At 41.2% G+C, this 13,314-nt stretch overlaps 1 protein-coding gene across 2 annotated transcripts in view; it reads right to left on the bottom strand.

Annotated features, from left to right (window-relative positions):
- The window catches only part of PCCA (propionyl-CoA carboxylase subunit alpha), a 388,477-nt gene that overhangs the window by 88,634 nt on the left and 286,529 nt on the right, over positions 1-13,314 (bottom strand). For both annotated transcript variants that reach the window (XM_074963058.1, XM_074963066.1), the window contains exon 20: positions 2,185-2,283. In XM_074963058.1, the coding sequence (XP_074819159.1) occupies positions 2,185-2,283 (99 nt within the window). The remainder of the gene's footprint in view (positions 1-2,184; positions 2,284-13,314) is intronic.

Raw genomic sequence — 13,314 nt, 5'->3', positions numbered from 1 at the left:
TGCACGCATTTCATATGACAATTGTATTCCAGCAGTTCAAGGACCCCATTAGTGGGCTCAGCTACCTAGCAATAAACATGTTCAGCTATGGCTACATTCTGTGCCTTGGGAATTAAATGAAGATGCAAGTTCAAATATCATGCGTTTGGTATATAATCAATCTAACTACTATTAGTCAGCAACAATAAAAGCTTCCTAATGCTGTGTACTGCTGTAATATGTCCTCATTCACTTCCCATTAGTTTTGATGGAAACTCATCTGAAAACATGTATGGATGCACACCAAATATGTTGGGTTTCTTCTGAACATCTCTTATATTTTTATAAATATATATTGCTCCTCATTGAATATTAGTAAAGTGAACAGACACCAAAACCTAAAGATTTTCTTTAGATAGCAGCAGGTAAATTCTGAGAGTGGAGCATGTAAGTAAAAGTTGAGGATCATGTCCAGCCACACGAACCTGCAAGAAAACTTTGAATAGTCCCTAATAGCACATAGATGTGCTAGAAAGACCCATTTGTATATATTTGCCTGGGTATACAGTGAGATTGTCACTCATTTCCTACTCATACCATCCTTGAAAGACAACTGTTTCGGATTCCCAAAGCTGAAGTCGTTCAAATTCAGACACATGGAAAAAGTCATCATTGTGACATTTACATGTTCAGCAGTAATTTTTAAAAAATGCTGAATCACTGATAAATTTATACTATTTTTCAAGTAATTTCAGGGTTTCAGAATCTTAATCTCTTTCCTATAACTTGTAGGGTCTGCAGACACCCTGATCTTACTAATAAAATGACTATTTAGTAAATGGGGCTCTGGCTACACAAGAGAGCTTACAGCGGCACAGTTGCACCTATGTAGCTGTGCCACTATAAGCTCTCTAGTGCAGTGTTTCTCAACCTTTCCAGACTGCTGTACTCCTTTCAGACGCCTCATTTGTCGTTTGTAACCCCAACTTTCACCTCACTTAAGAAATACTTGCTTACAAAATCAGACATAAAAATACATAAAAGTGTCACAGCCACACTATTACTGAAAATTGCTAACTTTCTCATTTGTGCCATATAATTATCAAATAAATCGACTGGAATATAAATGTTGTACGTACATTTCAGTGTATCGTATATAGAGCAGTATAAAAGTCTTTGTATGACATTTTAGTTTGTACGGACTTCTCTAATGCTTTTTATGTAGCCTGTTATAAAACTAGACAAATATCTAGATGAGTTGATGTACCCCCCTGGAAGCCCTTTCTGTACCCCCAGAGGTACATGTACCCCTGGTTGAGAACCACTGCTCTAGTGTAGCTCCTCTCAGCTTAATTAATCCACCCACCACGAGTGGTGGTAGCTATGTCGTCGGAAGAAGCTCTCGCGCCGACGTAGCACTGTCTACGCTGATGCTTAGGTTGGTGTGATTTATGTCGCTCAGGTGGGTGACTTTTCACAGCCCTGAGCGACGTAAGTTATACTGACATAAGTGGTAGTGCAGACATAGCCTATACAAATTCTGAACCACCCTACCTTGAGAAAAATTGAAAAACAGTTAATATAAAATCCATGGCAATGCAATTTCTTGTTTTTAAACACTTTCATGGGGACACTTTAGAATCTGATGCCATTCATGAACTATTCTTGAGTTTTGTGGGGGTTAGGGAGTTGCTTTTTTCTTCTTCTTTAAAGCAAGAAACTGATATACATTAATAAAAAACAACAATACAGGAAAGATGCGGTCCTTGCCTTTCAATCTGGAAAGACTCAAAACGAGGGACACACAAAATTATTTGTGCAGGAATGACTTCGGATTTGCTCCTTTAATAAATACATACTTCTTATTTCAACAATAGAAGTGAGAAGACACTACAATTATGAGAAACGTAGGTAAGTCTCAGACTACAATGAGTGAGGTATTTGAAAAGTGAGATAGTTGAAAGGTGTGATACTGTCTTTAATATAAAGAGTATTCTGACCATGTCATCTTCTCAAATATTTTCTCTAGAAATTGATCTCAATAAAGCTCCGGGCTTGTTAAATGGAGGGAGAAAGACTATGTTAGAGCAACACAGTGTTTTTCTGTTGTACATCAGATTTAGTATCCATACAGATATCAGTGGTTTTTGGATCTGAAGGGGTGCAGTCATTTCAGTTCCACAAATAATGTGTCAGTGAATTTACCTGTATAGTCCTCCGAGTGCCATCAATGGTGACAGACGATAAGGGTGAAGCCAGGTTCCACTCATTGGTCACATTTAGTTTCATCCCATCAACGTCCACCTGTTGTGACACCAAACAAGACTGTTACCATGATGACGGACAGAACGCTGATCTCAAGTTCATTGCTGCATACCAAACAGAAACTGTTTTAAAACAGATGGCTCCCAAACAACCTGTCATGTTTACTGCTTCTGCCATAAAAGACAGGGTCCAACAACAGAGTCTTCTAGGCATCTCTGGGGAGAGGTGAAGGACCTGTGAACAGCTGCCTCCGAGTAGTGAGGTTTCAAGTGATTTCTAGTAAGTAACAAACACCCATCCAACTTTTAAATCTAACTGGACATGCTACATTTACTGCAATTAGACAAGTAATGCATATAAATTCCAGTGACACTTTGCAACCCACACCACAGGGCTTGCATATAATATCCTCTCCAAGGACCAAGGAAGAACTTTCCCTGTGATCTTAATGAAGGGTTTTGCATTGTTATCTTGATTAATATGAAGCAGTAATTAATTCTTTGGAGTTACACCTCAAAGTCCAATCAAACTTTGCAAGTTCTGTCATGTTTTTCCCTCAATCTACTACTAATCAGAGGACTGATATCACACTTACATTCCACTGTGGTTATCCTGAAAGACTTAAGGGGAAAAAATCATCACTGCGTATTTTTTAATAAGAGAATTTTTCTACATAAGGACAAACAAACTGAGTTATGAAACAAAGTTAGTAACAGGAATAATGCTGACTGTGCTCTCTTACATTCACTCTAATTGGGCTATCACCCCCTGTTAAAAAAAAATTACTACAACTGCTGAATGTTGTATTATGCTACAAGGACCTCAGAGTTTAACAACAGCAGAGTTTAATAAAAAGGTAGTAAAAATACCATTTATACAATAATATTATGAAGATTAATGTTTGTAGAGTGCTTTGAACATGTAAAATGCTATTTATGCAAGTGCAAAGTACAAATGATCTCAACTATACATTGTATTTTAAATAAAAGGAAAATAATGGGGATTTTGTTATCCTGCATCCAGTCATACCCTCAAAAGACCCAGAATATGTCAAATCAATAAATCACAAACAACATCAAGTTTATCAAAATCACTTATATTTCATGCCACTGAAATTATCTCAGTAAACTGGAAGAAAACACTGCTACAACAAAACTGTATTTACAGTAAGTGTTGTGCCCTTTTTTGACAACATAGTAAAGACATCTAAAAATCAGCATTTTTAAATTTTAACATTTAATAATTTCATTTAATGTATCTGACAATAGGATAATGCAGAAAAAATTATATTGTATCTAAAGGAGTTCCAGATAAACAAACATATATGGCTAACATGCATAATTTCATTTTAGCTTGGAAAAGCTTTAGCCCAAGAAACCTCTAATTCCACAGACGCTTATTTTAGAATATAAAAGTTTTCTTTAATGGATATGATCAACTCAATATTCCTACAGGTTTTGACTTCAAATACAGTCATGTATAGAGACCACAAATAAAACAAATAATTTATAATGGTTCACCAAAAGGCTAGATCAGCTGGCACGATCCAGCTGCTTTGTGCTATTCCAGTGATACAAAACAGCCATCAACCTGGCTTAAGTTAAACCAGGTTTACAGCTGCTTTGCATCACAGGAGCAGCACAACGCAGCCGGAGCATACCAGTGAATCTGTCCCAATGTCAATAAAAGTAAATTGGCAAATACTATCTCTGCTGAGAACAGTACAAACTTGTGAAAGAGACTCCACTTAGAGCAGAAGAAGCCTGCTGCCCTGTCTTCACACTCTCTGACTGACAGCTGTCCTTCCAAACTAAAGTTGCTAGAAAAGCCAATCCTTCTCTGATGACATAATTAAGAACATTAACAAGAAAAAATCAGTTGTGCTAAAACAATCACCATCAAAGACCACCTTCAAATCCTTCCTCAAAATTATCCTTTGCACTGATGCCTACAAAGATCTTGGCAACAGCGAGGCTGCTGGAGTGCTGAGACTACTGTTTATCATGCTGACCAGTACTGTTTCATTCTTTCCTAGTACTTCCCTGTCTGTCTGTAGCCATCTGTTGTCTCTTATCTTATACATAGATTATAAGATCTTTGGGGGCAGGGACCATCTTTTGTTCTGTGTTTGTACAGTGCCTAACACAATGGGGTTCTGGTATATGACTAGGGCTCCTTGGCTCCGTGGCTGAGGTGGGCCCGCAGGCCACCTCTGGCCCATGGGACCGTCCTGCCAGGCCCTTAAGCTTTCGGCCAGGGAGGTTAGCCCCCAGCCCCTTCCCCGCTGTCTCCCCCTCCCCCGCAGCCTCAGCTCACCATGCCGCTGCCAGTCCTGGTGCTCTGAGCAGCATGGTAAGGGAACGGAGGGGTTGGATAAGGGGCAGGGGGTCCAGGGGACAGTCAGGGAACATGGAGCAGGGGGCAGTTGGATGGGGCGGAGATGCTATGGGAGATGGTCAGGGGACCGGGAGCAGGGGGCGGTTGGCATGGGAGTCCCGGGGGGGGGGCCTGTCAGGGGACGGGGGTGTGGATAGGGGTCGGGGCAGTCGGGGACAGGGAGCAGGGGGGTTGGATAGGGGTGGGGTCCTGGGGGGGCAGTTAGGGGCAGGGGGTCCTGGGAGGGGGAGGTCAAGGGACAAGGAGTAGGAGGGGTTGGATGAGTCAGGGATTCTGAGGGGGGCAGTCGGAGTGGGAAGTGGGAGGGGGTGGGGGCCAGGCTGTTTGGGGAGGCACAGCCTTCCCTATCCGGCCCTCCATACAGTTTCGGAACTCCGATGTGGCCCTCAGGCCAAAAAGTTTGCCCACCCCTGCTCTATGGTAATACAAATAAATAAGAAATAATAATAATAAACTTGCAATGTTTCTCAGGAACAACAAAGGAGCAGCTACCAGAGCAGAGCTGAATACGGGCCAACAAGCAACTGAGACTGCACTCTGGGGTTGTACTTCTGCAAGACTTACATAGAGTCTGGTAGAAGCTACAGCTGACATCTAAGTACTAATCAAGGGTGAAGGGTGCCATTCAAACACCTCAACTCTGCAACCAATTTCATTATGAGTTCCTCTATCACTGTAAAAAGGTATTTAAAAAGTATAACGCTGGCAAGTTACCAAACTCTGAGCTCTCACAAGAATATGTACAAGTCTAGTCATCTGTGATTCAGATGAAGTTAGCATCCAAGAACTGGGGCAGAACGCATTGTGAGGGTGGCGATGATGCAAGTCAGAGGCTCTGGAGCAGATTTGATTAGTGAAACATGGTTCAAACACTGCAGCATTTACTGTGGATTGTGTGGAAAAAGAGAAAATGCAGGCAATGCATTGTTTCTACCATATATTCACCATTCAGCAAGACATGAAGGGCCCAATGAGGGAATCAGATATGCAGTATGTACCAAAGAGAGTCCAGAGAAAATTTTGCAAAGGTGACAGAGACAGCAAAAGCTCTAATGCTTAAAGTGGCAGGGAAGGGAGGGGAAAATATATCTCACCATGGGAAAAATGAGGCAAGGTCTGAGGATAAAAGCAGAGTGGCCTTGCAGGAAGCAGGTTAATTGCGCTATGTAGCAAGAAGCTTCTATACAAGCCAAAAACAAAGAAAAAACAGTTATTTGTGGGATTAATTAGACCCTTACTTGTTAAAGTAGTGAGGCTGTCCCTTCCAGAAATGAGCCAAGTAAAGTAAGAGCAGAACCACAAGTCCAAAAGCCAAGCTAGCTAAGGGGATGGAAGCAGAAAGCCAAATATGATGGTCAGAGAACTGTCTGACTCAGTGGGAATGTCACAAACCTCTATAATTAGGCTTGGAAGGATTCGATTTTTAATCAGTAAATGTCACTAAACGTCAATTTCACTGTACACACAAACCAGTGAAAAAATATTTCCATTGATGATAATCAAAAGGCAAAGTAAGAAAAATAGTGCTTGAGAACTTATTAATTAGAGTTTGATTTAAGGATATTTGTCTATTTTGACATATGATGGTGACAAATTGTGTTTTAATCATTATATAGTGTCAACTTTTTGAACCTCAATATCTACTGTCAATAAATTATTTGATCCCCCCAATATCGGACTCCCCCATAATTTCCTGAAACTGTGAAAATTAACAGATAAACTTGAAAAAATAGGTTTCAAAGCCATCTCACACAACAGCAAAAAATATAAATAAATATAAAAAACAAGCTTATAAATGAACGTATTATCCATCAAAACTATAAAAAATATAGAGAGAGAAATAGAATTCTGCTGAGCCTGTCCATACTGTTGTTTTAAACAGAAATCAGCATCGGTAGGTTGTTGAGATTTGAAGACACCTCCCTCTAGGCATCGGCTATTCAGACACTACAGGATGACACAAGGACAACAGTACAGTTGAGTGATTTACAGACACTAAGTAGTAAACAGATGAGCAAATTTTGCAGCACTAATCTTTTGTTTAATTTTTGTCCCGGGCTAACGAGGCTACAACAAAAAATCAGGAAACTCCTACGACCCCTGGGGCCACATGGCAGGTTTTGAATGTGCAAGATCATTTGTTTGGTTGGTTTGGCTGTAAGACAAAGTGAAAGAAAGAAGAGGGTTTGGACTCAAGACTTTCAGCTGCTTAGGTTCAATTGGAAAATAACCTTTCCTCCTTAGAAAAAACTGACGCTGAAAATATCTTGAAAACAGATGCCTCTTTGTAGTATTTCTGAAGAGCCTTATTTACCATATCCACCACTGACCAGACATTTTGGTGGAGGTATTCATACCAGAGAATAACTTACAGCCTTATTTAGGTTAGATCCAGAACATCACTCAACACAATCACAGCAATGATTTAAAATAAATATATCTAAGAGGAGCTGCAGAAAAGGTGCATGAAAGAGCAAACAAGACAGGCAGGGCCTTTGGGGAACAGTACAGCACAGCACAGCACAATGCAAAAGCAATTTGGGAAAGGAATAAAAGGGAGAGCTCACATTAAACCTGCTAGCAGTGGCTTTCAAATAAAAGCTGGATGCACTACAGCTTATATGAGAGGAACATCTTTGATACAAATTAACTAATCAGTGATAAGGTGCATTATCTGTGTGCATCTGTTGACAAAAATATATTCACATCAGTTTAACAGAAATCTGCTTTTTCCCCTCTCCCCCCCCTTTCTTTTTTTGAAACGAATGCAAGGTCAGCATTAAATACGTTTGAAGTGGTTGTCCCTGTACTCTCAAAAAGAAGTTAAAATGTGTGAGGTTTCAATCTCATTAGAAGAATCCCTTTTTACAAACTTTCCTTTTGTTCATATTTGCACTTACTTCAAAAAGACCCCAAGAGAGAGTTCCAGCCTATACATCACTTGTCCTGAAGAAAGCTCAGTTAACTATTTATAGATCCTGCCCTTTTGTACCAAACCAGATCAAGCGATTTATTCAGTGCATGACTGCAGGAGAGAAACTCATTTGCTCTAAGTGTCATCAAGGCAGCCTTTTACCTGCTATGAATGAGACCAGAAGATTTGAATTGCTGGGCTCTGACTTCAAATGCACATTTCTCTGTTCTATGGAGTACCATGATTTCTTTCAGATTTTCAAAGCATTTGAGCACATTTATAGAGTGGACAGCCTATAACTACAAGATCATTTTCCTCCCCAATACCTCAAACACACACACAGTCAGCTCCATATTAGATTTCTTTTCTGTACAGTAGCAGATTCATGTAAATTGTCAGTAGAGGCTTGGTACATCTCACTAGAAATGGCAGCATGCCAGTCTAGGGGGTAATGGGGAAAGACTGTAATGAATATCAACTCTTCAGCTCAGTGGCAATGGAATAAAAAACAAAACAAACGGAGAGAAAAGTGATGGCATTTATCACTCTGATCAGCAAGACCCTACTTCTGGCATTTACTAGGGTAAAAGTCCTCTTAGAAAAGCCTAACAGAGACACTTTATCCTCCAAATGAATTTTACCATGGCAAATGCTTTGTTGTTCGGCAGCTTCAGATTTTCTTGTAGAGTCATTACTGAGAACATAGCTTATATTTGTAAGATAACTGCAGTCACGTAAGTCAAAGCCACACTAATGCAAAGAGTTAAAGAATTTAGTTGTTGAGAAATTGATGTTTATCGGGATAATCTTTTGTAACAGCCGTTGTGCCTTTAGCCTGATCGCGTACAGTGGGTTTGGGAAGCATGGTTCATGCTTTCATAGGATCATTACAGAACAGAAAGAGATAGCCCGATTCTCTTCCCTGCTCCATCCCGTTTGCAACACCCCGGCAGCACAAAGAGCACAGAAACTACTCAGCACTGTCCTGCTGGGGTTTGTCCTAGCATGGAGTCCCCAGAGTATAGAACTGGTGAGGCTAGCTCATACACCACTCCCTTCAGGCTATGCTTAGGGGTGTGGCCAAAGTGCACCATTTTCTGTCTTTCCTCAGCTTGTGGATAGTGCATTGGGAATAGTCACCAAGTGACAGTTTAGAGCAGAGCCTCAGCTTCACTAAATGAAGTTAGGGAGAGGTCTCACGTAGGGCCAGCCGGAAAACGGCAGAATAGTTCAGACATTCCCCCGTCTTTGCTGGAGATTGAGAGCCAAAAGTCATGCCTATGTATTACAAGCGCTAAGCAAGTCTGATCTTTAACTGCCTTTCAGTTGCAAAGGTTCCATTCATTCACCTCCAAGGCAGACCATGATCCCAAGTCTTTTCCAACTTAACTGTGGAAATCTGAAAAGAATAGGTAATGGCCTTATTGTACAGCTGTGTTATCATGAGTATAAGATAGATTTAAACTGCTTCCATTTTAGACAACAATCAGATTTTAGAAAAGAAATGAATTTTTAAAAATAATTTATTTAGTAGCAACCTTCACTAAACCTTATGGTAAGCTTCACAATAAGAAATGATGGACAGGCCAAAAACAAATAATTTTTGATATAGAGACAATATCCCTAACAATTAGCTCATAGGCTGAGCACCAAGAATTCCTGAATTCCTATTCTGGCTCCTTTATAGGCGACTCTTGTGCCTTTAATTTTTGGTGTCTTATTTACGGGAGGTCAACTTTAGACATCTGGTCATTACAGGTACCACTGCATGGATACATACTGGGAGAGAGGATATGAGAGAATTTAAAAAAAGTTCTCTCTTTCTCACACACACACACACACACACGCACCCCCCTACTTCCTGGGAAAAAATATCTTGATTTATTCGGAAATGGCCTTCTTTTTAAGATGAGAATTATGTACTTGATGGGCTTCTGTGTGTGGTCTAAGATAAATACTGTGCTACAACAAACTGCTGAGCACTGACAACAGTCCACCAATTGAACAGAAATGTTTTATTCCATACATCATCTAGAACTTGGTGCATAGATCCAACAAGGTCAGCAGACTTCAAAATAGCTAATGAGAAAGAAAAGTGTTCTTTGTTATACTTGAAAGTTGTATCCAACACAAGACACTATACAGCTGTGGTTCACAACGAGGGGAGCCGCGAACAGGTTTCAGGGGGTCAGCCAAGTAGGGCCAGCGTTAGACTCGCTGAGGCCCAGGGCAGAAAGCCAAAGCTCCACCGCGTGGGGCTGAAGCCCGGGTCTCTGAGTCCTGCCACCTGGGGCTGAAGCCAAAGCCTGAGCAACTTAGCTTCATGGGGGGCCCTCTGGCGTGGGGCCCGGGGCAATTACCCTGCTTGCTACCCCGTAATGCCAGCCCTGGGTTTTATATGCAGAAAACCAGTTGTTGTGGCACAGGTGGGCTGTAGAGTTTTTATAGCATGTTGGGGGGGAGGGGCCTCAGAAAGGAAAAGGTTGAGAACCCCTGCTATACATCACCTAGGTGGTCATATTGGATACAATCGGCCACTAGTTCCAATGATTTTTTCCCCTTACACTGCACTGGCAGCAATGCTATTTCTCATTAAATTAGTAAATTATAAAAAAAAGGACTGACCCAACGATATTTTTGATTTGAACATTTTGTATTGACAAAAGCTAGGTTTACTGGGCCCTTGGGTGCTAATTTCATTTAGTAGTTCCAATCCTACTGATCTCAGTTGTCATAACAGGACACACGGCTGCAGTAGTCCCTAAAGGTAGATCTAGACTGCAGCTGGGGCCAGACTCCCAATCCAGGTAGACAAACTCATGCTAGTGAGTTTGCGCTAAAAATAGCGGTGTGGACATTGCAGTCTTGGCTGAGACTCAGGCTAGGCACTTGAGCTCAGACCCAGGGGCTTGGGTGAGCTTGAGCTGCAGCATCCACACTGTTATTGTTAGCAAGCTAGCTCGAGTCCTGCTAGCACAAGTTCATCTGTCTGAGCTGGGAAGATCATTCCCAGCTGCAGTGTAGAAGTACCCTAAGACAGACAGCAGCTTACGTCGATCTAATTATGTCAGTGTCTACACTACTAGCCGATGTAAATGTCTCCACGAGAGGCATAGGGCTTATGTCAGTATAGTTAGGGCGATGCAGTGTCTGTGTAGACACTGTGTTACTTACATCAGCTAGTGGCTGTCACTCTGCGCTGGAGCTGTGAAATTGACAAGAAAGGCTGGTAGGGTCCCTGCTGTGAACCCCACACCCAGCTAACAGCCGTGGCTGTCACCCCTAGAGTGGTTGTGGAGCTCCAGCTGTGAGCCCAGCTACTGTTTGAGCTCCAGGCTCCCCACTGGGAGCACGAGTGCTGCCCAGGCGCGGGATGCAGAATTTTGTGCCCAGAGCCAGGGCGGATGCCAGGCTCCCAGTAGGGAGCCCCCTGGGCTGGGCTCTCAGCAGTGAGTGGAGCTGACAGCCCAGGAGGCAGCTGGGCTCCCAACAGGGAGCTCTGGGCTCTCAGCCCCCCACATTGCCCCTCTTAAGTCGGTGGGAGCACTCCTGGTGAGGATGTGCACCACCAACAGGGTAGTGTGTACATGAAAAAATCCCAGTAAATACTGTGGTAACTGTAAGTCAGCCTAACATAGGTCGACAATTATGTAGTGTAGACATGCCCTCAGTTATCACCTACCATCCCGAGACTGAACTGGAGCTGGCCCTGGCCCTGGCCCTGGCCCTGGGTTTCAAGACAACTGTTGAATTACAGAATCATAGAACCATAGGGTTAGAAGGCACTGCAAGGGTCATCTAGTCTAACCCCGTCCCAAGATGCAGGATTTGTTGATATAGCCACCACTCAAGACAGGTGGCTATATCCAGCCTCTTTTTGAAAATCACCAGTGAAGGAGATTCCATGACTTCCCTAGGTATTTCGTTCCATTGTCCTACTGTGCTTACGTTAGGATGCTTTTCCTGACATTTAATCTAAATTTGCTGTGCTGTAGCTAGGAAACACATTATATAATTAAAGCAAGTTCTTTCTTAACTCCCTCCTAATATGCCATTGGCCACTTCAGATCTAACTTATGCCCCTCATCCAAAAAAACACAGTGAACACATCTGTACTCCATATTAACCCACCTGGGTAAAAACAACTTTTTACCAGCTGTGCCAGTTATCACAGTGAAGTGGCCCTTGGAGGTCTTTTCTTTTCTTCCAGATGTAAAAAGCAACTAGCTCAATCATTAAAATTTAGGGAAGAAAAGAGACTAGATGAAGGAAAATGTAACCAGGAGGCTCTTTATTTTAGCTTTTTATGAACATGCTAACTTTTAAAACATGAGCTCATACTCTAAAAGTGAAGCAGGTATTTTAACTGCAGGTCTGCAAAAAGCAACAGTAAATGAGATGACAACATCTACATTACACCATACTTTTGGTAGTGTGAACTTTATCCCCGTGCGCGCGCACACAAAATTCACAGCTGTTTGTCTCCTGAGCACTCTTGGCTTGAAACAAATACAAAATTTCTCACCAAATGAACCAACGTGACTTTTAGAAAGTAGAGACTGTAAAGGCGTTCAGAGTAACAGTAAGCTTATTCTCACTGTACAAACAGCTGGGCTTTAAAATAAAGACAGGCAAGAGAAGGAGAATGTCAATGACTCTAGAGGCTTCAACGATAGATAGAGGTGAGAAGAATTCAGCCACATAAGGTAGTTCGGCCTAATGTATAGGAGTTAAGGGCAGGAGGAAAAGCTAACGCAACAAGGAGACGTAAGGATTGGGGGAAACTATAGGTGCCATTCTCACAAAAGGAATACAGATTAAAAAGTTTGGAAATGGCTCCAGTTTTGAAACAAGATGGATACCACAGGAGATGACTCATTATGTGGAAACAAACAATACATGTTTACATTTATTCCTATTTATTCGAGCATATAATGGCTTTGCATTGTTCACCATGAACTCATTGATAGAAGCAGAGATGTCTTGTGCAAATAAATGCTGTATGAATTCTGTGTATATTGGTATTCTCAATAAGTTTAATTAGGTGCCACTGACTTTTTACCAGGATTAATTTCAAATTTGCCATGTTAAATGTATCAGCTAAAAACAAATCAACAGTATTTTTTTTTAATTCTTTCCCACATGAATTAATTCTAGGCATTTTTATGTATTTAGCTGAACACATTTAATTGCATTTTTAGTACATGTAAAGCTAATGTGGAAAAGTTTCCACAAGTTGTTTGGAACATTCAGTTTTCCGATCTACGCAAATGTAGGGGAAAAAGTAAAGTGCACACCCTGAAATACTTTGGCATTAGAGGCAGATTACCTACATCCTTTGAAGTTATTTTTGTTTAATTCTCTCACCAGACAAACCTCATGATACGACTGCAATACTGTAACTACAAATTGAAGTCAGCACCTGCTAAACAACCTCTTTATTTTTATCACCTATAAATATTCAAAACTTTTTGCAAATCAAAGATACATGTCTTTATAATGGTTGTGAACAACAATGGAATGAGTCTTACTGTTCACTAAATAAAACATGCATTCCATAAAATTAAGTCAGAAAGACATGTTTACTGCAACAATTAGGAATTCTGGAGGGATCCTCCAGAATTAAAGAAAAGACCATCAAATTTGTAGAGGATGCAGTACAACAACATACGCTACATCTAAGTCACCAAAATCTAAGGTAGGAACACACCACAAATATTATCCTAGCCTGTTTAAATAACATAAAACTGTGTGGGTCT

Source organism: Natator depressus, chromosome 1 (assembly GCF_965152275.1).
Source record: "Natator depressus isolate rNatDep1 chromosome 1, rNatDep2.hap1, whole genome shotgun sequence".
Taxonomy (NCBI): Eukaryota; Metazoa; Chordata; order Testudines; family Cheloniidae; genus Natator; species Natator depressus.
This window is presented reverse-complemented; position numbering and strand designations above follow the sequence as displayed.